Source organism: Rattus rattus, chromosome 3 (assembly GCF_011064425.1).
Source record: "Rattus rattus isolate New Zealand chromosome 3, Rrattus_CSIRO_v1, whole genome shotgun sequence".
NCBI lineage: Eukaryota > Metazoa > Chordata > Mammalia > Rodentia > Muridae > Rattus > Rattus rattus.
In genome coordinates this window covers 86,792,959-86,820,310 of record NC_046156.1, presented here as the reverse complement: position 1 = coordinate 86,820,310, position 27,352 = coordinate 86,792,959, and the positions used below count along the sequence as shown (strand labels likewise).

At 46.5% G+C, this 27,352-nt stretch overlaps 1 protein-coding gene across 2 annotated transcripts in view; it reads left to right on the top strand.

Annotated features, from left to right (window-relative positions):
* The window catches only part of LOC116896801 (IQCJ-SCHIP1 readthrough transcript protein), a 737,613-nt gene that overhangs the window by 583,551 nt on the left and 126,710 nt on the right, over window positions 1-27,352 (top strand). Inside the window, exons 1-2 of one of the 2 annotated variants that reach the window (XM_032898272.1) lie at window positions 20,307-20,444; window positions 20,650-21,336. In XM_032898272.1, coding sequence (XP_032754163.1) covers window positions 20,668-21,336 — 669 coding nt within the window. In that variant the 5' untranslated portion in view covers window positions 20,307-20,444; window positions 20,650-20,667. Of the gene's footprint in view, window positions 1-20,306; window positions 20,445-20,649; window positions 21,337-27,352 lie in introns of those variants that run through there. The other variant, XM_032898271.1, reaches the window with a different exon arrangement.

Sequence of the window (27,352 nt, the reverse complement as noted above, 5' to 3'; positions counted from 1 at the left end):
ATAAATTATAGCCTTGTCTGCAAAGGTCTTTTCTTTTGTTTTTTGTTTTTTTTTTTTTTTTTTTTTTTTTCGGAGCTGGGGACAACTTGGCGCTATAGCAAGCGCTCTACCACTGAGCTAAATCCCAACCCAAAGGTCTTTTCTTACAACACAACTGATGGCATTATAGTAAAACAATCCATTATGACCTAATGAGGAGGTAATGATGTACCCAGCTTAGCCCCTCCCTCCACTATTAACAGACAGAGTAGAATATTTTCTTCCCAGTGCTTTATACAAAAATGAACGTGGTAATGCCCTTTTGCTTCATCTTAACATTTATTTGGTTGTTTGGTTAGATTTTTTGAGACTGTCTCCCTCTGTAGCTGTCTTAGAGTTTATAAAAGAAAACATTTCATTGGAGCTGGCTGACAGCTTCAGAAGTTCAGTCCATTATCCTTGTTGTGGGAAACATGGCAGTGTGTAGGCAGACATGGTGGTGGAGTTACAAGGAGTTCTGCCGCTTGATTCAAGACAGCAAAGAGGAGACTGGATACTATACTGGGTGGAGCTTGAGCATAAGAGACCTCAAGGCCTGCCCCCACAGTGACACACTTCCTCCAACAAGACCACACCCACTCCAACAAGGCCAGACACTCCCAGGAGCCTTTGGGGTCGATTACATTTAAACCACCCTAGAAGCCTAGCATGGCCTAGATCTCTTTATGTAACCCAAAATGGACTTGACCTTGAGGTAATCTTTCCTGCCTTGGACTTCTGAGTGCTGGGATTACAGGTGTGAGCTACTATGTCCAGCTCATCTAAACATTTACTATGAACAATGAACCAGTATAACTCAATGGTATCAACTAAATCAAAAACACTTATTAAAGCATACCCCGAGTCACTGATGATACAGCAGAAAGGAAACATATAGCAGGATTTACTTTCTAGACAAGAAAAACATAATAAAAAAGAAAAGAAAGGAGGAAGGAATTGTAATACTTGTTCACAGAGGGGAGGCTGTGTGTGTACTCTCCTGTCCTCCTTCCTTCCTTCCCTCTCTCCTCCCTTCTTTCCTCTCTCTTTCCTTTTGAAACAAAGTCTCTACATAGCCCAGGCTGGCCAGCCTTATCGCCAAACTGCAGCATTCAAGAGGCTAAGGCAGGAGGGTTTTAAGTCAGAGGCTAGCCTGGGCTACATTTCTCATTGGCACTTATGAGGCAGAGTTCAGGTGTTGGATCTCAGTGTTGCTCAGAGGCATGCACACAAGCTTACCCTGGTGCAGAAATGCTCTCTACTGGAAAAGCCTCTGGAACCCTAAGGGCAGCTCAGTCAAGAACTGTGTCTTAGTTCAGTGGGAAGCTACCAGAGTATCGTGAAGCTTTAAAACTGAGAGGCAGAATGGGATGGGCAACTGTAGGAGGCAGACCAGGAGTGCAGCAACGACTGAACTGCAAAAAAAGCAGCTAAATATCCTTAAAAATATTTTTTCAGATAAAAAATCAGTTTAGACACAGTAGCCTACACCTTTAATCCCAGTGCTCAGGAAGGAGGTATGCAGATCCCTTGAGGATAGCTTCGTCTACATAGTAGGATTCAGGACAGTCAGGAATGCACAGTAAAACCATGTCTCAAAAAAAAAATCAATTTGGAAGCTTTTAGCTGTATTCAGTATTTATCCAGTATTCAGGAGGCTGAGGCAGGAGGCTTGCTGCCTGCCAGTTCTTAGTCAGGTTGGGACTGCATACTCCAAACCGAGTTCTAGGAGAGATAAGACCACAGACATTCAGCCCTGAGTAAAATGAATGAATGCTAGTGAAGTGGGGAGAGAACAGAAGAACACAGAAATCAAAGAACGTGATTCACCAGGAAGTCATCCCAGCATCCACAACAGAGATGACGGTGGCCTGCATGAGACACATAGTAGGAAGGTCTCCAGAGGCTCCTGTCTCCAAAAGGAAGGCTACTGTCAGGCTCAGTGTCACAGGCCTGTAATGCTAGCACTTGAAAAGGAGAGGCAGGTGGATGACTGTGAGTGAGTTCCAGGCCAGCCAGGACTACACAGAAAGACTCTTTCTCAAACACACACACACACACACACACACACACACACACACACACACACACACACACACACACACCCCTGCACAACTAAGTAGATGTAAGCTGTTTCTCATGACACCCTGAAATTAACTCCTTTTGTTTTTTTTTTTTTCCATTTTAACATCAGTTGGTTTCCTATTCACATTAAGGAGTGGTTGTAGCACCAAATTCTAGAGCTTAATCTTTCCAGCCAGACCCTTTTGCACTTTCGCCCTGCCATCCACCTGCATTTCAAGATGTTCCTTCCTCAGAGAGAGAACTGATTGGCTTCTAGCTTGCTGAGAAAGGTGAAATCACGCGTGCTCCCTGAACAACAATATGTAATTTCCCTCCACGAAGGGTCAACAGGAGTGATCCTGCTTGTATCATTTTATAAAAACCTGTGTCTAATCACATGAATAACAGGTACCAGGTCTACATTTATTCTGCCGAAAAGGTAACATCAAAATATCTTGAAGAGATTGCAGCCATGTTAGTGCTAATTTTACTACGGTATTAAAAACCTGCAAATAGCTTCCAGGTGCATACATTCCATCTCCCCAACCCAGGCAATTCAGCTTCCGGGACTTTAGAGGATGCCTAACTGCCTCTTTTATGGCTGCATCTTCTGCATCCCTAAGCCAGTGGTCCCCAGACTTCTTAGACTATCCCTATATGCAGAGACCAACGAAGCAATGGGAAGCTGTTGATTCACAGGACCCATTTCTCTTCCTTGGGAGAGGCATCCTATCCACTGGCTGAGCCAGAGGGAGGGAAAAAGTAGGTGTCTGTCTGTCTGTCTGTCTGTCTGTCTGTCTGTCTGTCTGTCTGTTGGTCGGTGAGTGCTTCCACTGGGTGCCAGGTGCCTCTGCAGTCAAATCTGGGTCCTCCCGTTGTACTCTCAGAGTTGAGCATGGTGATTAGTCATGATAGGAAGTAACCTGCCTTCCCAAGTGGATGGAGTCCAGTGCTCACCAATTCATATCTAAATGAAACTGAGGAGAAACAGAAAGATTAGGCCACTTCTCACCCCTAGGCAAATTATCTTCTTTAAAATTATCATGAAAAGTGCATCAGCCCAGTAACTAAGGAGGGGTGTGGCTCAGTGGTAGACTCACGTGCATAGTATGCACAAGGCCCCAGATTCAATCCCTGACACTTACTTTTCAAGGTGCAGAAGTATTGCAGCAATCTACCTCTTGCCTGGGCATCCTTCCCAGCACTCAGGAGGCAGAGTCAAGCAGCCAGCCTAGTCTACATAAAGAGTTCGGGGACTGCCAGGGCTATATAGAGAGCCCTGTCTCAAAAACAAAACAAAACAAAACAATAACAACAACAAAGAACCAAGAAACAAACAACACATAAAAAGCACCCAAGCTCTGATATAGGAGTAAAAACCCAGAGAAAAGGCTGAGATTCGCCTCAGTTGGTAGAGTACTCACTTAGAAAGCACAAAGACTTGGTTTCCAACCGCAGCACCTCATGACTGAGAATGCTATTGTACCAATGTAATCCTAGACTTGGGGCATAGAGGCAAAGGGTTATCTGACTATATAGTGAGATCACGACTAGCCTGGCTTCGTGAAAGCCTGTGTCTAAACAATGCAGAGTTCTGTCACCTCTGAGTCTTGGGTGTGGCCCTACAAGAGGTGACACATCCCATGGTCCAGCCAGGAAGAAAGCAGGGAGGGATACCAGGTTTAAGTTTCATAGAAAGCAAACTCTTCATGTCCAAAACAATCTTGTTTTACCTAGTGGCTAATCACAACAAAATTCCGAAAAGGTCATCTTGGTTGTCAGAAACTAGATGCTAACAGAGGACTCTTTCAGACTGTGAGGTGCCCCTAAGCTGATGTGTACACCCTCTCAGGTTCCTCAGGGCTTCTTGCAAGCCAAGCCAAACCAAACCAAACCAAACCAAACCAAACCAGCTACACCTCCCCTGCCCCTCCCAGCATGATCAGGCTGCTTCTTTCTTTGAACCCCTTTCTCTCTACCTGTCCTTTAGTCTCTGGAAAGGAGCTACTCGATAGACTATTGTTTGAGCCTCCAGCATTTAGCTGCAAACCAATGCTTATAAATGCTCAGTAAAGGTTTGCTGTTGAATGAAGGGAAAGGCAAGGTGTGAAACTAGAGAATATGGCCAACCAATTTAAAGATCCAAGACCACTTTTACTTAAAATCACATATTTTTCCCATACGATCTGAACTTCTTAGAGTGAGAGAGCAAGCAAGAGAGAAGGGGGGTTTTGATGTTACAACAATAATTTTTCAGATGCTAGTTACTTGGTGGATACTGTGGTGGGTACTGTGTCTCCACCAAGATGCATGTTTCACATAGATGTTAGACATTTTAGCCTTACCTAGCACTTATGGAACATTTTATATTTATAAAAAACTATTAAGTTCCAGGATAGCCAGGGCTACACAAAGACATCCTGTCCAGTGAAAAAAATCCAGATTCCTTACTTAATTTTATGTCTCCTTGAGATCTTACTAGTCAAAAAAAAAAAGCCCCCAAAAAACAGAACTCCAAATTAGAGCATTTTAAATGGCCTGCCTTCTCTGCATAAGCTCAGGGCCTTTTGTTCATTGAAATACGGAAGTACCAATCCTCACCATTAAAATTACTAAAGAACATAATTCAAACTCTTGGCCTGTCCAAGTTACCAAAAATGGTAAAGTATTGCTGGTGTGGGATCCAGGAGCAAGGAGGCAAAGCCAATTCTGGCTTGGTTCTGGGAGCTTGGACTTAAGTCTGAAATAGCTGTGGCAGAACTCTATGTCCTAGATTAGGGACGCCTGTCCACAAGGCCTCTGAGCTCATCACATCAGGAAGGGGTCAAATGCAGCCCTCTGTGCTGCCCCCTTTCACAGAAAGGCCCTTTGTGGGGGATGCTACCACCCACGGTTAACAGCAAGAATACTGACTGCCCTTCAAAGTGTGGGATAGCCAGTGGAATGCCCTCAGACACTGCATTGTTGGACATCAGGCAGAATAGAGGCGTCTCCTACTTCATCATCTGGGTGTGTTGTAGAGACTTACCTATCCATTTTTCTGAACCCTGTTTGCAACATGGGTGGCATTCTTCTGCGGGGCATTTTCTTAATTAGTAATCTATTGGGGGCGGGGTACAGCCCATTGTGGGTGTGGCCATCCCTAGGCTGGAGGTCCTGGGTTCTATAAGAAAGTAGGCCTAGCAAGCTAGAGGGAGCAAGCCAGTAAGCAACACTCCTCCACAGCCTGTGCAGCAGCTTCTGCCTCCAATGTGAATGTGTAAACCCAATGAGATCCTTTCCAGCTTGCTTCTGGTCATGGTATTTCCTCATAGCAATCATAACCCTAACTAAGACAAAGGGCAATGATACACCTCGTTCTGGCTCACTTTGGACAAACTCTTTTTCTGTATGATGGGTGTTCAGTGCTGAGGATTTGACCCAGGGACTTGGGAATCCAAGCAAGTGCTCTGTCACTGAGCTACATCTCCAACCATGTATGTCATGTGTGGTTTTTGAGACAATGGCTCACTTTGTCCAGGTTGGTCTGAAACTCATTATGTAGCTGAGGCTAGCCCTGAAATCCTGATCCTCCTGCCTCAGCTTCCCAGATGCCAGGGTTACCATCACGTCTCTGTCTTTGTCTCTGTCTATCTCTCTCTGCCTGTCTCTGTCTCTTTCTGTCTGACTGTGTCTCTGTCTGTCTTTCTGTCTGTCTGTCTGTCTGAATTCTTGTACAAGGCAGCCCTTAGGTGGCAGCCTGCAGAGCATCAGAGCACACGGAAGAGGCTGTGGTACAACCCGGCACCAGGTGGGCAGCACGCCCTTGGCTACCCTGCCTGGTATTACCCTGCAGTCACACTGAACCTCAGATAGCTCATTTTTCTTATCCCTGGCTTGGCCAAGTTCCCTGCCTTTGGTTTCTCTGATCTTTCTGCTAAAATCAATCTCGTCTAATTATCTTCTGTTCCATTTCTTTGAACCCCTTCCAGTCGCTTCCATTTCTCGAGTGTTTACGATAGAATTTGGGTGAGGTTCCGACTGAGTCAGGTGGAGGCAGCCGCTTACCTCTTTAAGGAGCTAAGATGCTTTGCCAAGGAGCCCTCTGCTTGAGTGCAGAGTAAGCCTGGCGCACAGGTGGCACACAGCAAGTACTACCCATGGGAGGAATCCATGCGATCGCTTCTAAATGGCTGGTACGTTCCAACCGGCATTCAATATACTTCCCACCCTACCCTCTGCTCGGTACTCTTTCTACTCTTGGTTTTTTTGTTTGTTTGTCCTTAGTCTAATAGTTATTTCAATGATTAATTCTTTGACAGTTTGTGCATTTAGAAACATTAAAATTCCTTTGATTTCTAACCACATATTTAATTAATTTAATTCGTGTGATAGGAATTTGATAGATTAACATTATGTATGAATTACTCTCTTTTATTCCTTTCTGGAAATTACTCCTAATCACATTAATATTCTCTTATTTTTAAATTCTACTAGAGTGGAATTGGCCTTGGTGTTGGTTACTTTTCGGTTAATGAGTTATAGAGCAAGATCCGTGCTACTTCCATTGCAACATGGGTTTGGGCTGAGAAGATGGAAAATCAGTGTCTTAAAATGGCATTATTTGGAACTCCCTTGCAAATAACCCAGTGGGGAGAGTGAGGTGGGGGCTCTGGGGAAAAGGATTGCACTGGAGTTGCCGAGGTTGGGAGAGAGCTACGTGGAGCTCATCCTGCAAGTGTTCCCATATTTAAAAAATGTTTTAAAAGACCCTTTTGAAGGCACAGAAATAGTATAAAGAGGCTGAAGTAGAGCAGATCCCTCTGAATTGTTGGAGAACTTACAGACGGTAGGCCTCTGTTACCTCTTCCCCTGGTCACTGAATGTGGGAGGGCTTCGGCAACCTTAGCTTACTTCAAGATTCAGTTCAAGCATCTCTTTCTTTTGAGGGTTCTCTACACCACCCACAGTGAGTTTAATGCCTCTCTGGCATTTTTGTATACAGCACTCTTTGATAATGCCTGCCCTGAGGCTTAGAACCCTGACTGTAGTCCCTGGCATCCTCATTGGCTCTAATGGTTGACATCCCTGTTGATGGTAATTGCTGGCATCCTTTTTCCTTCCTAGTTCTCTGAGTTCTCTGGCCTCTTTCAATTCTCTCTCCAGAATCCGGTGCCTGACACATAGGCATCTGGATAAATAAACAACAAAATAACCATAAGAATGTGTGAATGCATACTATGTTATCTCCTTGAGGCTGTAGCTTCCCATGCAAGGACCTGCTGACTCTCCATCTTCTACCTTTTGTCATTCTGCTTCAGCCACAGGATGACCCAGCTACCAACCAGTTGTCCCTGCTAAATCCTTCCCGTTTGGTGTTTCAACCAATGATCATGTTCTACAGGATGATGCACACTCATGTCGTTAAGGATACTCGATGTGTGTTTTGATAGTCTTCTATTCATATTCATACATATATACACATACATACATAAATACAGACATACTTTGGAAAGAGGAATTAGTGCATCAAACGTGATTTCACAGAGAATATTATTTAGGATAAAACAAAGGTAGGTAGTGCTGTGTTAGCCAGCCTTACCCAGCCTCATAAATCAGGCACGAATGCTCAGGTGTGATCACAGATGCTCCAAGCTGTAACTGAACTCTGGGCCACGAGTGGTAGAAGCTAAAAGCAAACCCACACACATACTGAAATGTCACTTTCCGAAACTGCAAAGTATAGTGGCATACACTTTATAATGAGACAGCATCTCTTAGAACCCAAGTTACTTTGAACTCAATATGCAGCCGAGCCTGGCCTTGAACTCCTTCCTGGTCTTCCTGCTTCTATCTCCCAAAGGCTGGGATCACAGGCTTGTGCTACCATACCTGGCACTGCATGTAAACAGAACTGTAACATGAAATGGTTACACGTGTTCAGAGCTGTCCACCCACATCATCACATAAGCTCAGAGTTTTAGCATGGGTTAATCTAAAAGCTGGCAGATTGTGCCAGAGATGTGAATTCTTATCTTGGTCAGTGATAATCCAGCAAGAGAGCCTGTGTCGATGCTTCTGCTTAACGGGTTGTGTTTCTCAAGTGATATGTTTGCCCATTTATTTATAAAAGGTTGTTAATAATACTGCTTATGTAAAATTCACCGTTTCATCAAGTCTAATGTGTTACTGATACGTAAAGGATGTCATTATTTTAGGTGCCATTAAGAAAAGCAATGGAGCTGGAAAGGTGGCCCCGTGGTGAAGAACACATATTGCTCTTCCCAAGGACCTCAGCTCAAATCCCAGCATGCACTTCAAGCAGCTCACTACTGCCTATAATTCTAGCCTCATGGGGTCTAACACCACCATCTTCTGGCCTCTGTGGCACTGACATTCACATGCACTTACCCACGCTACTCCTTGTCCCACATACACCAAATTTTGAAAACAGAACAGCAGTGGCCTGGGTTGGGAGGTGCCCTACAGGCAGAGAACTTGAAGAGTGTGTGAGGCCTTAGGCTTAATCCCCAGCACTGCTGGACAACATTTCTATTTATCGATCATAATTTCAAGAGCTGTAGTTCAGTATTAGATCTAAGTCTAGCACTGTAATAAAACAATGGCAGGGCTGGGGAGATGGCTTAGTGGTTAAGAGCACTGACTGCTCTTCCAGAGGTCCTGAGTTCAATTTCCAGCAACCACATGGTGGCTCACAACCATCTGTAATGAGATCCAATGCCCTCTTCTGTTGTGTATGAGGACAGCTACAGTGTACTCATATATATATATATATATATAATAAATCTTTAAAAAAGTAATAACAATGGCAAGATGCCATCAATTGCAAGATACTTAATGTCTAAAGTGTGGCTTAAAATTGATGAAATAAAGAGCCTGCATGCCATTTCTCCTTTAGCAAAAAGATATTTGTATTCTATTGATAACAGTTATATAAAGGTTTTCTTTTGAGTAAGTTTATTGGAAGGGGGGCAGTTTTGGGGGTTGAGACAAGGCTTCCCTGTGTAACTAGCAATCCTGGAACTATCTTTGTAGAATAGGCTGGCTTAGAATTCTCAGAGATTCTCCGGCCTCTGCATCCCAAGTGCTGTTATTAAAGGTGCGCACCACCACACCCAGCTCTGAGTTTAATTATAAAATGAGCCAGCTTAAAGAAAACTGTAATACAGACTATGATACAGCAGGACCTCAGCAGTGGAGTACAGGTCTTGGCCTAACTGCTGTTTGGATCCATGTGGCTCAGAGCTCCAACTGCTCCATGGTGCATGAGAGAATGGTTTGAGTTGAGGAATATAACTATACAAAGAAAGTTCTAGAAAGTAGACTCTTTATATATTCTGGAACAATCCAAACTTGCCTCTATTTAAAAAGCAGCATATTCAGAGACTCGTTTTGTTTTGAATTCATTCTCTGACAAGGAAGGGAAAATGATCCTTTTTAATTTTAAAAATTGATTAATTATTAAAGAAAACTGGCTAACCAAATATTTGGTTTCTGGGATTATCAAATCAAATCATGGTTGCCGTCTTTTCTTATAATAGATTTGCCACTTGGAATAGATTAGTGAGAAACTCCTATCACAACATATTTCACTGGGAAAGTGTGAGAAGTGGATGCTGTCCTATTCCTGGACTAAGCGAAGGGAGGAGAATGGCTTTGGTGGGGTTTGGGAAGCCCGAGCGTTCATTAGGGCTTTCTAGCCAGTACATGGATGTCTGCTTCTCAGCCTCCTAGCTCCTACCACACTCAGCCATGCCTTCAAGGGCAGGGCACAGTGGCAGCATTTCTCAGAGAGTTCAACACCATCCCTTGTTTTAATCTGCACTTCTTCTTGAAGGTTACTGTGAGTCGTTAGCTCCAGTGCAACAGAGCAGGAGGTCACAAGTCACCCAGGCTCTGCTGCATGCACATAGCCGGCTGTTTGAGAACTTCCCTGTGAAGGTTCTAATGTAGGTGTAGTTGAAAGAGAAGTGGAATGCAGATGCATATCCTAATAAAGGGATTCTTCGTAGTCAGCAGATATTCACATAATAATTGAGCATCAGTGAACCTGTTACAGTAGAGTACAATGTAAAGGTCTCCAGAAATCATATATAGGCCATTGGCTATTAGTGTAATTTTTAAAATATAATCAGTAACAATTAACAAAGCCCATAATACGTCTGCAGCTGTTTCTGCTCGCTGGTACTAATGATGCTAGAGACTGTTCTAAATGATAATGCCTCTCTCTTCTAAATTCTTTGTTTATGGGTTTCTCTCGTGGAATAACTTTATAAGGAGTATTTTTCTGATATTTTAAAAAGTCATTAACATTGTACACTAAATTTTAAAAGTTAGACATAGAAAAATATATTTATAAGAATACCCAAGTCCAAGAACTTGTCTCTAAGCAAACCCACTGGTCAAAACGGTCAAATATCAAGGAAAATGGAGGTGGGGTGGCATGGGCTGGGAAGCTAGATCCAAAGGTAAAGAGCTTGCTGGACAAACATGAGGACTTGAGTTCAGATCCTCAGAACACACTTAAAATTGCCCAGACTGCGGGTATATGTAGACCCAATGCTTCGGGGATGGTTTGTGGAAAACAGGGAGATCAAAGGCTTCCCTGGCCAACCAGTCTAGTCAGAACAGTGACTGTCTCGAAAACTAAAGTGTAGAGCAATAGAAAATACTGGAAGTTGACCTCTGGCCTTGATATAAGCATGCACAGTGCACACACACACATGCATACAGACATACATGATACATTACTTTTGTCTTAGTGTCTGTGTATGTGGAGAGAGAGAGAGAGAGAGAGAGAGAGAGAGAGAGAGAGAGAGAGAGAGATAGAGAGTGAGACTGAGAGACTGTGTCTCACTCTGTGGCTGTCCTGGTATTTGTTGTGTAGACCAAGCTGGCCTCAACCTCGTGAGACTGGCCTGTCTCTGCCTCCCGAGTGCTGGGATTATGCCCAGCCTTTGTCTTGGAGTCTTAATGTCAGGTTCTGCAGGGGTTGGGCGCAGGCCATCTGCCGAGAGACAGTAAGGGAGGAGATGATAAGTGGATGGTATAATCACAAATCTGCTTCTACTGGGGCACAGAATAGACTTTGTCCTCGAAGAGACCTGTGAGTCCTGTGGCCAAGCATGCATAGCAGCTGGGGAGGCATCCAGGCCTCCTTAAAGCAAAAGTAGCTCATGTAATTCCATTTGGTGCTGTGAGCGGAAGGGAGGGGCCAGAGTGGCTTCCATATTTGTACCATGAACAACAGAGTAGAATGTTATCAAGGTATAGGATTTGCCCTCGTGAAACCCCAAACCTTAGCATTATAGAAGAAAGATGAAAAGATTTTCACTTAAATGTTTTTCTTTACCTTTTTCGTTAGCTTTTAGCCTGGAAAGTTAAAATGCCAACTCTGTGGCATATTTGCATAGAATCAATTTTCCATTAAAAATACATAAGCTTTTAAGATATTGCTCTTTTTGACCTTTTCCTCTTAGTCAGCTTCCTGCGGAAAATAGATGAATTCCCTCATTCCGTTTTCTTCTTTCGTCTTTCTGTCTTTTTTTTTCTTTTGTACGAGGGAGCAAACCCAGAGCTTCATAATGCTATTATTTGACTAACTCCAATCCAGATTTTATATTAGCTTTTTATTGGTTTGCTTTTTCATGCATTTAGGTGTTTTGCTAGTTCATGGATCTGTGTACCACATATGTGCAGTGCCCCTGGAGATCAGAAGAGTGCATCAGGTTCGCTAGGACAGAGGGTTGGGAGGCACCATTGTGAGTGCTAAGACTCAAACCCATGTCCTCTTAACTACTAAGACATCTCTCCACCCTCTGTTATTTGTTTTAATAAAGTAACTATTGTCTGGCATGGTGCTCCATGCCTCTATCCCCAACACTGTGAGGAAAGTGGATCTCTGTGAGTTTGAGGCCAGCCTGGGACTGTTACATGTGAGACCTTTTCTGACAAAAAAGAAGTAATTATACTTTTGCTTGTGACTTTTGTGAATTAATCTATTACTCCACCCATTAGAAGTCTCTTATCTTTTCTGTGATTTTCAAGTTTACCACATGCTGCTTTCATTGAGCCACTTTTGTTGGAATATTCTGGAATTTGTTTAGAGTAATCATCTTTCAACTTACAGAGCAATGCCACCAAATGTACATACCTTCCTCTGAAGAAGCTTTGGGTGGATTTGGATAAAATGAACATCTTTCGCAAAGTTTACTTAAACCTTGACCATTACCTTTTACTTTGGCTGGGGCACGTGGAATGTGAAAAGTTAGTGTTCAGTTAGGACAGGATAGCAGGGATGAGGCAGGATCTCTAGGAGAGACAGCAGGGATGGAGCAGGACCTCCATCTGCATGAGACAGCAGGGATAATGATGGACCATCCATCCATACAGGATAGCAGGGACGGAGGAGGACCATCCACACAAGACTTATAAGATGCCACTTCTTCGGCTCTGACTGCAGACTTAAATTGTGGGTGGCTAGCGGTAAGAACTGTGAAGTTCAAGGGATGGTACAGAGAAGGGTAAAGAAAGAAGCTGCGAAGCTGCGTTTGGATTTGAATTTGAACTTAACAAAGATGCATGAGTGCCCTGGCCCTCTCTGCTGCCCCTAGTGTCCATTCCGTGCATTGCCTGATTCTTGCAGGTATCTGCGTAAATGAGTGAGCATATGGATGAAGCCTTAGCAGTTTCTAGGCTCAGACAGTTTCATACAGTTTCCATTTCACAAGAATGCTATTGGGCCAGAGAGCTGCATGGACCGCCTTGTCCACGAATGCGGGACTGTTCAGAGCCAGGGCTAATGCTCTTGGAAAAGCGCCTTCCTGTTCCACAAGCTGTGTCCCTGTGTATGGCATTGGCAATGGCACCAGCCAAGTCATATCACGGAGTGACCAGAACAGAATTCTCACATCTCCAAGCCTCCCACAAAGATGCCCTTTGGCAAGCACAAGACAAAAACACAAGACATAGGGCCTCCAAGGCAGCTTTTCACTAACTGGGGTCAAATGATACAGGTTCTGAGCCTATCACTAGGAGGCTACTGTGAGGCCTTGGAGTGAGTGCACCTGTAGCTGTCCCTGGATCGTCCTTAATGATCTTTTGAGTTATACTTTCCAGCAAAGCTCAAAAACATTAGCCCAGGTTGTTTAAGAATGTGGAAGATGACAGAAAACTCCCACAAGAGGAAAGTTTGAGCAGTTGACATAGTTGTTTCCATCTAAGGTATGACCTTATTAGAAGTTTAGCACGCTCCCTTTCTTGTTCTTGTCAAAGGAGAGCAAGATGGAAGCATAATGGAATCCCAGCGTGGCCTCTGGATACTGCCGTTCATATTGTGCACTGCACGTTCCTGGAGGGCACAGCTCACATTGCCCTCTGTAGGCATAGTGTCAAAGGGTCCCACCCATAGGATCTACTGTACAGGTGTGGGCCCGATGGACATCGCTATGTGACCTTTCTCTGATAAAAAAAAAAAAAACAAAAACAAACACTATCTTTGCTGCCCTAATGCCTACAAACCATGCAGGGTAATCTTCATCATGAACGTACATTGTCCCCCATTCCTGTAAATATCAAAGCCGTTAGTCTCGGGGTCCTGGGGTCAGGTTCGGAAAACCCGTGACTGGGTCTATTTTGTAAGCATTATTTGGGCTAGCTGTAGTCCTTGGAGAGTGTATACTGTACAATCACATCATCTGATGGAAAAATCAAAACCTCTAAGATGTTTTCCTATTTCCTTTATTTACTCTAATTATTGCTGTGAGGTGAGTGGGAGAGTGCCATGATATATGTGTGGAAGTCAGAGGACAACTTTATGGAGTTGGTTCTCTCCTTCCACCTCTACAGGAGTCAACACAGGTTGTCCGGCTTACACAGAAAATCCCTATACCTGATGAGCCATCTCTTGTTGGCCCGAGAGGACTTTTAAATAGACATTTCTATTAAAATATAGCACTATCAATGGGGGGAGAGAAAATATAGTCTTAGATATACTAACAATCCATCTCTATAATGTATATGCAGAAAAGTTACAAAGTGAAAATTGACTCAGTGGCGGTTCCATGTACACAAGAGAACCTGCTAGCAGTACACCTGTTAATGTATATGTACACCAGTTAGCAGACATACATATATATATATGTATATATATATATTAATACAGGAAATGAACTTGGTATCTTTTTAAAAACTTTATTGATTCTTTGTGAATTTCACATATTGTACCCCAATCCCACTCATCTCCCTGTTCCCTTCAAATCATCCTTTGCTCTTGCAACACCCCCCCCCAAGGAAAATAAAATAGAATAAAAAAATTCTTGTTGTAGAAGCCGTGGTGTGTCACAGAGTATACCCTTTTGTCCACACATCTTTACTTGCAAATGTTCATTGCAATGAGTCACTGGTTTGTTTGGAGGCCTCTGACTTCTGCTATATCATCAATACTGCATTTTCACTGGGGCTCCTCTTGGATAACCTGTCGTTGCCCAGTGTCATGGAGATCCTGTAGATTTGGATCTTCACAACTGACCCTTTTGGTGCTCCAGCAGATCATACATGGGGGGTAGATGTTGGGGTAGGTCAACTCAGAGCCCTGGATCTAAGCCTGGGAGGTAGCTGAGTTGGTCAACCTGCCCGCTGTCCTGAGCCTGCAACACCATAGTGAGCTCTTCAGCACCACAGGGGCTAATTCACCTAATGCTGCAGCCAGCAAGGACCCAGTCAGCTCTCCTGCTCTCTGTGTTCTCATGGCCAGCTCACCTGTGCTGCATGGGTGAGGTGCAAGGCCCACTCTCCTGGGGGCCAACTCTCCAGCTGTCATGACTTTAGGGCCAGCTCTCCAGCCTGCTGCCTGTCACAATGAGGGGCAAAGGGGTAGGGGTAGGGCAGAAACATGGCATCTTTTGATAAAGGAAGTGATTGAAAGACTGAGAGACATTTCTGCATCCTACTTCCCATTTTTTCTAGGATGAAATCCATAGGGTCTCTAGACTGGAAGAAGCTGGTTTTCTTCCAGACATTTAACCAACCCCTGCTACTTGCCAAATGCCTTCGACAGACAGTCCGCCCCTTTCATCTGCACACTGTGGTCATAAAGTTGTTTAGAGACTGGGCTGGAAACAAGGCCCAGATGTTCTACATCTAGGACACTTCGTCCTACAGAGCTGTTCAATATCCCCAGAGCTACATACAGGTGATGAAACAGCAGAACATCTGTGTCCAGTGTGTGACTTGCATGGAATTCACACAATAAAGATGGAACAAACCCTTTGCCAGCCAACTCCTTGTTAGTATACCAGTCACAAAGTAAAGGAGTTCAGCGTCAGGGCTATTTCAGAACTAGCTTGGAGAATCTTTTGCAAATAATCCTTCCCCAATCACACCCATTAAAACACGTGTATTTCAAGCAGGTGCTTTCTCAGACACTGCCTTCACAAATCAAAATCCTGGAAACAGCACTAGCCCTGAGGGACATAGCCATCTCAGCCACTGTTTTATTGTGGATCCAGTTTCCTCCCTGAGACAAATAAATACACAAGCCGACCTTAAAGGGATTTTGCCTGGGGCAGGGGGTGAGGGGGACTTGACACATTAGCCTTAGCGGCAGCAACATATTTCCTTTCCTAAAATGTCTATACTTTTCCTTTAAAACTTGTTTGTTTGTTTTTCAAGGCAGGGTTTCTCTGTGTAGCTCTGGCTGTCCTGGAACTTGCTCCATAGACCAGGATGGCCCCAAACTCAGAGATCTGCCTGCTGGGATCACTACCTGGCAACATTTAAGAAAAAAAAAAAAAGATTATTTTATTATGTACACAAGTGCTCTATTTGAATGTATGCCTTCATGACAGAAGAGGGCATCAGACCCCGTTATAAATGACCCTGAGCTACTATGTGGGTGCTGGAAATTGAACTCAGGACCTCCAAAAGAACATCCAGAGCTCTTAACCACTGAGCCATTTTCCAGCTCCACCCGTCAACATTTTTTTGTTTATTTGTATAAATGTTTTGCCTGCATATATATATATACATATATATGTGTGTGTGTGTGTGTGTGTGTGTGTGTGTGTGTGTGTGTGTGTACCTCAGACAAAACGTGCTCTTGAAGGCCAGAAGTGGGTGTCTGGAGTTTAAGATACTGTGAGCAACCACGTGGATGCTGAAAAAGAAACACATCTCTCCAGCCCCCCTATACTCTTCCTTTTACAACTAAGAGGCCAAGCACAGACATAAATACTGTTCACACAGGGATTCCAAGTAGGAGACAAGAGCTAGCCTGAGGATTCTGCAAGGAGACCCTTTCTGACATTTTCCCCTGAGTAAGTTGACTCACATGGGGCCAAGATCTACTGACCTTGTAGATGAGAGAATCAGAATAGAAATTCTAAACCCAAACTACCCAATGTCAAGTCCTGGCTCAGCGCCTACTTTACAAGTTTGTGACATTGGGCAAATTACTTAATATCGCCATCCTTGACCTCTTCCCGTGCAAATGGGTAGGGAAATAGTTTCCTCACAGAAATCTTGAGGACCAAATGAAAGTTAGAACATATTAATAACTGAGACAAAGGTCTGTCAAGCCTTTACTCCTTTCATAGCCTCACTGTTCAGAGTATTTTCTTTCCCACCCCAGAATCCCACTCCACTCAAGGATTTTCAAATCACCATAGTAAGGTATAAAGATATAGCTACATTTTGTTTCACATGAGTTAGAACAAAGTTTTTTGAGACTGGAACCCAGATGGTTGAGGCCGAGGATAAGCCTGAAGACCTGAAACTCAGGCTTCCTCCTTTGGATCGTCTGAGCCTTTATCACTGCCTGGTTTCAGGCTGTTCGGGGGATCGAACTCAGGGCCTCTGGTATGCTGGATCATCCTTCTAACCACTGAACTACACCTCTAGCACCCTAGAATAGGATACTCACAAAATAAGGGTTTCACGAAACATATTTGTTTTTATATAGATGTGTGACCGGAGTTCTAATACAAAATGTAATTCTTGCTCTGAGGCTACTAGGGAGGCTGATTAAACAGCAGCACTGATAGTATATCTCACAGTACAGTGGATGCCACGGGATCAGAGGACTGTCCTCTGACCTAGGGGAGCAGGAAGCACCCAAACCTTCCAGGAGGAAGTGATTTGTTGGCTGAGATTTATGATAAAGAATGAAAAAGTTGTTCAGAGAAGTTGGAGGTAGTGATGGAACCCTTGTGGAGTTCAGGCGGTCAGGGAGAGAGAGCTGCGTTCCTAGGGAGGCTACGCTTGGCTGTCTGCAATGGTCAGGACCCTTCAGAGTGTAGTACTTGGTGTGAGGGCAGTTGGTGCTCAAAAGGGACTCTTAATCTAGGCAGAAATGACAACACTGGATTGACAGGGAAGATTCTGGAAATAGGCCTCTCCTCTTGCCCTACATTTCTGATGTCTGATTCACAGTGGTTTGGGGGCATAGATCTAAGGAAGAAAGCAGCAAACTAACTGGAGAGAAGCTTCCCTAAAGAGGAAGAAGTCTGGACTTTTGGATCATTTTTGCAAATCATTTTCAGCATCCTGCTGGCCCTAGCCGCTCACTACTGCAGCCCTCAAGTTGGTAGGTCTTCCTGTTCCGAAGTGGGAGTGTTCTTGGCAGGGGACTGGAGGGAAGCCTGGAAACAGAATGGTAACCAGGCTGGCCAAGCACTTACCATGGTTCGTGGAGGAAAAGGAGACTTGGCACTTCCCATCGGATCCAGATCGTCTGGTCAGGAAACAATGTGAAAATACAGATAATGCCGAGATGTTTGCAGTTGGTTTTGAAACGCCATGCATTCCTGGCAGTGCACTTACCTTGCCAAATGTTTCGTTTAGGCTTCGTTTTACATTTCCTGATCACCAAGCAGCTGAGGTGTTAGTGTGCCAGCTGTGCGGCTCGGGAGGTCCTGGTGCTTAAAAACTGGGCCGTCACCGTGGTGCTCCTGTCACCCCAGCTGATCCATATCTGTTTACCTGCATCTGCCCAGAGTATGTAGCTCTGTGTATGCTTGTGTACTGTATGCACGTGTGTATACATACGCATGTAGGTATACCTGCCCGTGCAGAAACGTGGGAGGCCAGATTTGCCTTCAGCGTATGTTGAGATTTTTTTCTTGAGATAGGGTCTCTCCCTCTCTGAACCTAGGGGCTTGCAACTTGAGGTAGCCTTATTCCCTCTATCTGGGATCCTCCCGTCTCTGTGGCCATTCCTAGCTTATTGGGGTTACAGGTAGCACCCAGATCCTGGCTTCTACAGAAGGCACTTTACTCACTAAGCCACTTCTCCAGCCCTTTAGGTAGCCTTGTCATGTCCCATGGTGATCTTCTGAGCAATATTTCCCATCTAAGGCACAGAACACAGGGCCACCTCCATACCTCTCAGTGGCAGCCAGTACTCGGACTGCAACCTCACATCAAAACATATTTGAGGCACCAAGCAGGTTGTTTACAGATGTTCATATGAATTGTATTTTAAGTCCTAACCAGTCCCTTTCGACTCTAGCGCTGGACAGACCAGAGGCCTCTTTTCCTGTTATTCACAGGATTGCTGCTTCCAGACAAGTTAAAAAGGTGTGATAATATTTCCTGGCCAGGAACTTACCAAAGAGGAAATCACTTAGACAAAGGGTCTCTGCACCAAGTCCCCTACAAGAGCCCTGCTGGCCGGGTGGCAGCCACTCCCTACCCAGGAATCTCAAGCATGCCTCTGCTCCTCCATTTGGAGGGTGCCAAGCAAGGGCTGGGGTTTGATCCAGACTAGCCCTGCTGGAATAAATTAGTTACAGGCCTAAATCTGGTAGTCCAAGGAAACTCTCCATTTCATTGTGGAGTTTAGCACTCTTCCGTTCTCACCGCAGAGGAGGCATTTCATTTCCTAGCTAACTTCTTACAGGGCAAGACTGTTCAGAGGAAATGTTTAGTCCTTAAAAGGTATTCTGTAGTCCATCTACATTATCCAAGGGAATAGTTTCACTTCATTGAAACTTCTTCCTAAAAAAGGACCGGCAAGTTCTGGTAGCCCGTGTATGGTCTTGAGAATTTTCCCACAGATTTTTTTTTTTTAATTGAATTCCCTGGAAGAAAATAATCAAGTAAGCAAAGCCAGCCAAGGTACTAGGGGCACCACCGCTCAGGACCGCCTTTCTCTCTCCTTTACAAACTCCTGGATCCGTTCCGTAGGAAGGGATGTCTGGCCCCACCTTCAGGATAGATCTCCACCCCACTTCCTGACCTCCACGTTAGATAACAGTCCCTGCTCACACTCCCTCTCCTAGCCATACACACACCTCGCTGAGGTCATCCTCAGTGCCGCTGGGAAGGGGAAGGAAACGTGAGCAAAAGCAACAGGTTCCACCCACTGCCTGAACTTGCAAGAGGATACCAGGGCGCGGTGAAGGGAGAGGAAGCGGCAAGGGAGAAGGTGGAAAGGAAATGACAGGGCCTGACCACTGGTCACTTGAGCTCCTTCTCGGCCCGTCTATCTGTTTTTGAGGATGTCAGGAGCTCCTTCTCAGGGTCACTTGGCAACTTCCGCGTGGACTGGGAGGTATCAGGTCCGCGCGGCCCTCCGGGAGGCTTCGCTTGGGTAAAGGGCCCAGCCAAGAGGCCTTGAGGTGCGTTCAGCACACAGCCCCCTCCCTAGGGCGCGGCCCTCACCGCGGTGCGGTCTGCAAGCCTAGCGCCGGTACCTCCACCCTCCACCCCCGCCTTTCTCCGTTCTCCCAGCCCGCCTCTAGCTCCAGCCTCCGGCGGGGAAAAGCGGGCGAGTGGACTGCGCCGCACCCCGCAGCCTCTGGGCATGCTCCGTGGCGGGACCCGGTCTGCCGCCGCCACCGGGAGGGCGCGTCTTCTCTTCCCCAGGGCGGCGGCGCCTGCAGCGACTGTCGCTGCGCCTGGGCCCCCCACACCTTTGGCGGAAGCAAGCGCTGAAGGGTGCCATCCTGCTGGGGCGTGGGCCGACAGCGCCCCCGTGCCCATCTTTCCCGAGAGGGGCTGGCCGAGGAGGCGCGCAGGCGGGATGTGCCCTGCGACTACTGCGGTTCCTTAGAAAGTAAAGCTGAGCTCGCCCGGCGCCGGGCTCCCAGCGGCCGCCGGGAGGGGGCGGGGCGGGGCGGGGCGGGGCCAGATTGAGGGTGGTCCCAGTGCCCCCGCGAGGTGCGAAATCAGACTCTACCTCCTTCTTGGGTCCCGCCCCCAGGGAATCAGAATTCAGTGGGAAAGTGTTTGGGAGAATCCTTGGGGTGGAGTGCCAGGGCGCGCCTGGCGTAAAATGGTTAACACAAAGTCCGCGCGCGCCCCTGGGCTATGAGGGTGAAAAGTGCGCGCCCGTGGCTGCGCACCCCTTTGCTAATTTGCGGGTTAGTTAACCAGAGGAAGTCAACTTGAGCGGGGAGGGGTGGAGGCAGCGCAGGCTGGTGCTGGCTCCAGCCCCAAGGCCTCTCAGGGCAATCGCACCTCACGGCTGGCCGGCGCCGCGCGCGGGGAGGTCGGGGCGGGCAGCGGGCGGCCGGAGCAGCGGGCTCAACCGGGCCACTCACTCTTTCTGCCTCCTCTCCTCCACAGGATTACCGAGAGGATGGGATGGATCTAGGCAGTGACGCCGGCAGCAGCAGCAGCAGCAGCCGCGCCAGCTCACAGTCCAACTCCACCAAAGTGACCCCTTGCTCGGAGTGCAAATCCTCATCGTCGCCGGGGGGCAGCCTGGACTTGGTGTCTGCTCTGGAAGACTATGAGGAGCCCTTCCCGGTCTACCAGAAGAAGGTGATTGATGAGTGGGCTCCGGAGGAGGACGGGGAGGAGGAGGAAGAGGAGGACGATCGAGGGTATCGGGATGACCGCTGCCGGGCCGGGGAGCAGGGGGACGTAAGCGCCAGGATCGGTGGCAGCGGCAGCGGGAGCAGGAGCGCCGCCACCACCATGCCGTCCCCGATGCCTAACGGCAACCTCCACCCGCACGACCCCCAAGACCTCAGGCACAATGGCAACGTGGTGATAGCCGGCCGGCCGAACGCCTCCCGGGTTCCCCGGCGACCCATCCAGAAGACCCAGCCTCCAGGAAACCGGCGCGGAGGCCGGAATCGGGCATCTGGGGGGCTCTGCCTTCAGCCTCCGGACGGCGGGACGCGCGTCCCGGAAGAACCCCCTGCGCCCCCAATGGACTGGGAGGCGTTGGAAAAGCATCTGGCTGGGCTGCAGTTCCGGGAGCAGGAGGTGCGAAACCAGGGTCAGGCGAGGACCAACTCCACCTCTGTAAGTTGGCCCGTGTGCGTGCCCACGCGCGCACACCCGCGTACACACCTCGCGCGCAGCCCACACGCCCCTTCTCCGCGCTCTCGCCGGTGGTGGCCCATTCATCCTTTCCCGAGGGTGGGGGCTGGGCCGGAGAGCCTGCCTCCTGTTCCCCTGGGGTACGTTTGCTCTGTCTGTGAGCTGTCTGGGTTTACTGGATGGGCGGAGAGAAGGGAGGGGCAGCCAGAGGGCAGCAGAAAGTCGGGCTAAGGAACCCGCGACTCATTTTGATGGAATTACTTATGGAGACTAGGTTGTGAGTCACTTGCCTGAAAATAAATCTAGGGAGATTTTCTGAGCGAAGTCAGTGCCTGCCGGGGCTATTTCACACTATAATAGTTGTGGCTTTGTCCATCCTGGTGGGTCTTCCTGCGTTGCCCCTCACATCTCTCCCCGAGCCAGGCAGTGCCTGTGCACATGCACGTAGTCGCCTGTCCACACCTCAGATCTGGCAAACGGGTGTGTTCGTTCCATCCCGGCTCCTGGATTTGGATGGATTAAAGACCCTCCTCTGACTTTTCTTCCATGAAACCTGAGCGATTGCTGACCTGGAGGAACTGGCTGAATTGAACTGCCTGGATGAGGGAGGGGGTTGCTGCCTCTGCCTGACTCACTCCCTGTCGGCGAATCCCTTCTTGTTTTGATAAAAGAACCACTTATAGTTCCTTACCGGAGGCTACTGCCTCAATTCTGGAAAAGCCAGACAGGGAGGGGTGCTGGCGTGGAGCGGAAGGAGGGAGAGAAGGAGGGCTGCGTCTATAATAAGCTCAGGCAGGTTTCTACTTGTCTCAACATTTTTTCTTTCTTTCTTTTTTCTTCTTCTTCTTTTTTTTTTTTTTTTGCCCCTGAGAGGAGAGCAGATAAATGACTTTAAAAGAAAAGCATCATGAATGTAGCTCTCCCTTTTATCACTGTTTGAGATAAAGCAACAGTTGTAATTTGAAATCATTAGCGATATCCCTAAATAGGGCCGAAGGGCACAGTTTAAATGAGCTGCTCTCTGTGTGTGACAGCTGTGTGGCAGTGTAGGAAAATGCTTTGCCTCGCAGGTGTAATTTGGCTACTCTGAGTCTCCCCGGCTCCTGGAAATTGGGTGCATGCACTTCTGACTTCAGGGGTCAGAGCGGTAACAGGGTTTCACAGAGAAATTGGCACGGTGTCTGTCTGCACCCTTGGTTGACCGAACCCACTGGTTAGAGATTCCCTATTAAATTAACACACCCGTGTTAATCCTGGCTGTTTATAAGTTTACCGTGTCACTAGCAGATGTGGAATCTTTCCATTACAGCCAGTGCAGTTCCTTGTAGCCTGCAATAGGAAGCACCCATTACCCATTAGACTCCCAGGATTGGAGCAGTGATTGGAGATAAGCTGTAACTGGGCTAAGAGTCTGGTGAGGTGTGATAGGGTGGACTGTCTGCCCTCTGGGAACTTGACATTTAAAGGCTTGCTGGACTGACGGAACTCTTCACAACCCAGTGCTCACACTTGTTATTGCGGGCGGTCTTTAAAACCTAAGGTACTCTTTCCTGCCTTCCTTCAGCAACGATTTGGAGTTCCTCCTTGTTCCCAGATTCCCCAGGCTCTCCCAGCTCTTCTAAAAATGTGTGCTCTTGCTATTTTTAGAAGTCATTGCACTTTTTTTTTATTTTTAAAGACGTTTAACACACACACACACACACACACACACACACACACGTATGTTGCGATAAGGGATATGCATGTGCCATGGTTCATATGCAGAGGTCAGAGAAAAAGCTTTAGGAGTCTCTTCACCTGGACCCTGAGGATTAAGCACTGGTCATGAGGTTTGGTGGTGCTCTAACGTGCTCAGCAAATTTTGGTTTGTGTTTGAATAAAGTTATCACTGCATGTTTGCCCAGGATGGTGTTTCCAAACTAAGATATCCATGAAATCACCCAAATACTTAAAAACATCATAGTGCATGCATACACAGTCACAGAAAGCCTGTGAGTTCCGTGACTCTCAGTTTTGTGTATGAATTGTATGATCATCTAAGGTTCATTACTTTGGGTTCCTGTTATAAAAGTTTTTGAAAACAGCATTTAAATTCTGTTTATCATTGCCTGGAGCAAGCAACTGTGTGGTCAGGAGCTGGAGAATAGCAAATAACTGGTGTAGAAGGCCCATCTTTGAAGGAGGCAGTCTAGTCTACTGGTGCTGTGCTACTCTTTAGAACGGTGGATGTCAGCACATTACAGGGCTGGGTGCATCCCTGAGCAGGAGGCTGTGAAGTTCAAAAGAGAGGCTGGGTTCTCTACCACATGATCCAAGAGCCGCCTCAAGGATTTGTCCTTGCAGTTCCGTCTTCATTTGCTCTGTTGGTTTGGTTCCTGACTATTCCAGACTCTGTTCAGCTCTCAGCAGCTCTGAGAGGTTGGTTATTCCTGCCCACCCTTCCTAAAGCAGAGTAAGAGCCACCCTCACCCTACCCCCACCTTGGCTCGGTTTTCTTAGCACTAGCATAGTCTTGTTTGTAAGTCCCCGCTATTTTGGGTCTCTCAGAGATCTAGGTGAGCTGGTGCAAGCCTTTAATCCCAACACTCTGGGGCTGAGGCAGGTGGATCTCTGTGAGTTGGAAGCTAGCCTGGTCTATAGAGCAAGTTTCAGGACAGCCAAAGCTACACAGAGAAACCCTGTTTGGATAACCAGAAAAGGGAGGGGGGGCATCTAAGTGAAAGTTCAGGGATCTTAACCTCTGTTTTGGTTTGGGTTGGGAAGTGTTTAAGATAATCCTTTTAGGTTTATTTATTGTATTTTATGTGTATTACTGTTTTGCCTGCGATGTATCTATCTGTACTATGAGCATGCCTGGTGCCTGCAGAGGTTAGGAGAGGGCGTGGGATCTCCTTGAACAGGAATTATGGATGGTCGTAAGCTACTGCATTACTTACTTTTCTGAATGGTGTGATAAGCACGTGGCTGAGGCGACTTCTAGAAGAGTTTATTTTGGGCTTATGGTTCCAGAAGGTTCGAGTCCATAGTGGCAGATCCCTAGCTGCAAGCAGGAGGCAGAGAGAACTAAACTGAAATAGCAGTAGTCTTTTTGAAATCTCAGAGTCCTCCCCCAGTGATAGATGTATTCCACCAAGGCCATACCCCCATCCCCTCCAAATAGTTGGCAACTGGGACCCAGTTATTTTTACGCCCAAGGCATATGGGGGACATCTCATTCAAACGTTACTATATAGGTGCTGGGAACTGAACCTAGATCCTCTGGATTTTGACAGGCTCTTGCGTAGCCCAGCCTGGCTACACGAGGTTCTCTACATAGCAGAAGCTGGCTTTGAACTCACGTTCCTCCTTCATCTGCTTTCCAAGTGCTGTGATTACCGGCGTGTACCGGCTGTGCCAGGGCGCCTGGGACAGGGCCTGAGATGTTTGAGGGTCTCATCTCTCCAGTGAAGGAAGAAGCGTTTATAGCATCCCATATCCCAGATCTTATCCAAAGCCTTCACCTTACAATTGAGAACAGAGGGCCTGAGATGCTGTGTGATGTGTCGTAGGTACGCATGAGAAGCCATGTGAAAGGGTATCTTTTTGATTTTGTGTGAAAGGGTATATTTTTATTTTTTCCTTCCCACATAGGAGTGATTTCCCTCTCTCTTTTCATACTTAAAAATGCTTTGAGACAGGAAGGATTTTTCCCTCCCTGAAATAAGTTAAAAGACTTTTTGTTTTGTCTTTTTTTTTTTTTTTTTTTTTTGAGACAGGGTTTCTCTGTGTAACAGCCCTGGCTGACCTAGAACTTGCTTTGTAGACCAGGCTGGCCTTGAACTCACAGAGATCCAACCTCTTAACCCTATCCCTGAGCACTGGGAATAAAGACATGTACCATCATGACCATTGTTAAAAGACTTCAGGACAAGACCTCTCTTGTACTTCCTCAGCGGTGAGGACAGAAGTAATCTGAGGAACCATAAATCCTGCTGCTTTAGAGTCTCTCCTCACAGCAGGGTTGGGTTAGGTTTGCAGACACTCTTGGGCTCCTGCAGAGTGACATAGTATTGGGTTCCAGGGTCCTCTCTCCCAGCCCTATGATTCCCCTTCTTCTTAGCATCAACACCAAAGAAAGATTGGCATCTCAGAATTGGCTTGACTTTTAGGCTTCCCTGATCCTGGGAAGAGTTAGGGCCAAGTTTAAAACATGCCTTATACATGCAGAGCTTAAAACCCCAAGCTGACCTTTGTGTGGAGTCCAGGGAACTCACCCTTCCTCTGGTGGTTGTAGGGAGCAGTGAGCTAGGCTGCTGGAGAGATTCTGGGGTCATAACCAGGAAATCTCTGGGTCACCCGGATGGACGTGTGCTAGTGGCTGACTCCTGCCAACTTCTGGTGGTCCAGCCCCTACAGCAAGTTTAAACTATTCTGCATCTCTACCTTCAGAGGCTCACCTAGCGGGATTGGGCCTGCCCATGCTATCTTGCCAGGGTTTGTCTTCCCTTTTGGGCAAGCTAGTTCTTGATGAATGTTAGGGCCAGACACAGACTAGACAGCTCTGGACATTGGTGATTTTGATGCTAGATGAGAGACTTGATCCTGGGAGTTCATCTTAAATCCTTATCTCTCAGGCTGTTTTTACTCAGGAGAACTGATGCAAATAGTCCTTAGGAAAATGGAATGTCTCTCTTCTCTTTCTTGACGGCCTCTTCCTGCATCTGTTGCTAGCTTTTTAGTTTAATACTCACCTTTTTCTTTTTTCCTGTGTGTGTGTGAATGTGTGTGTGTGTGTGTGTGTGTGTGTGTGTGTGTGTGTGTGTGTGTGTTGTTTTGGAGACAGGGTTTCTCTGTATAGTCCTGGCTGTCCTGGAATTCACTCTGTAGACTGTGCTGGCCGTGAGCTCAGGGATCCACCTGCCTCTGCCTCCCAAGTGCTGGATTCAAAGCGTGCACCACAACTGCCAGGCACCACTCATTTTCTTACTTGGCACTCCCTGGGCCCTTCGGCAGGTGGGGCCCAGGGCCCCAGTGTGTCTTTTCCCTTCCTCCATGGTTTTGTTATGAGGGTTTCCCTCCTTCTGTGTGTAATCTTTCATGTTTAACCTGTTTCTGCAAGCTCTGCTCTTTTTAACACTCCCCCTCCCCCACTCCATCTTGTATATTCTCTAAAAAGCAGATTTGTTAGGCTGGGGATTTGGCTCACTGGGTAAAAGCCAGATATGGTAGTCCATGCATGTAATCTCAGTGCTCCCACAGTGAGATGGGAAGTGGAAACAGGAGAATTGCTGGAAGCAGGTGGGCCAACCAGCAGGAATACACAGTAGTGAACAAGGAAAGTCTGCTTCACACAAGGTAGGAAGGGAAGATGGACAGCTGAGTGGTCCGCACCAACACACGTGCCCCCCCCACACACACACTCCTCGCCCCATATTTAAGGCACTCTGCTAATGTAGAATATAAATTGCATAATTGATAATGTACATTCGATGTTTTCTATAATATTCTTGTGGCTTTGACACAGCAGTGAAACCACAAAATCAAGGTGTCAGATCCATCACCCCAAAGTATCTGTGTCCCTTCACATTTCCTGTCTTCTTCCCAATAGTGGCTGGCCTGATTTCTGTACTCTGAATTGACTTACATTTTCGGATCTGTGTGTTCCTTAGTCATCTGGTGATGGGCACTTGGATTAGTTCTAGTTTTTTGCTATTATAAGTGAAATTGCTGTGGCCAGTCACACATAAATTTTTATATGACCCCTCGTCCCATTTCCTTTAGATACCTGTGAGAGTGGAACCGGATCCTATAGTTGGCATATGTTCAACTTCCTGAGAAGCTGCCTTCTCTTTCCAAGAAGCACCATTTTAGACAGCTACTGTCTTGACCCTTTTCTTTTTATTTACAATTTATTTGTTGATATTTGTTGATTTATTCTGTGTGTGTTGTGTGCACGTGTTGTGTGTGTGTCTGTATGTCTGTGGGTATGTGTCAATGACTGTATACACATACACATAGC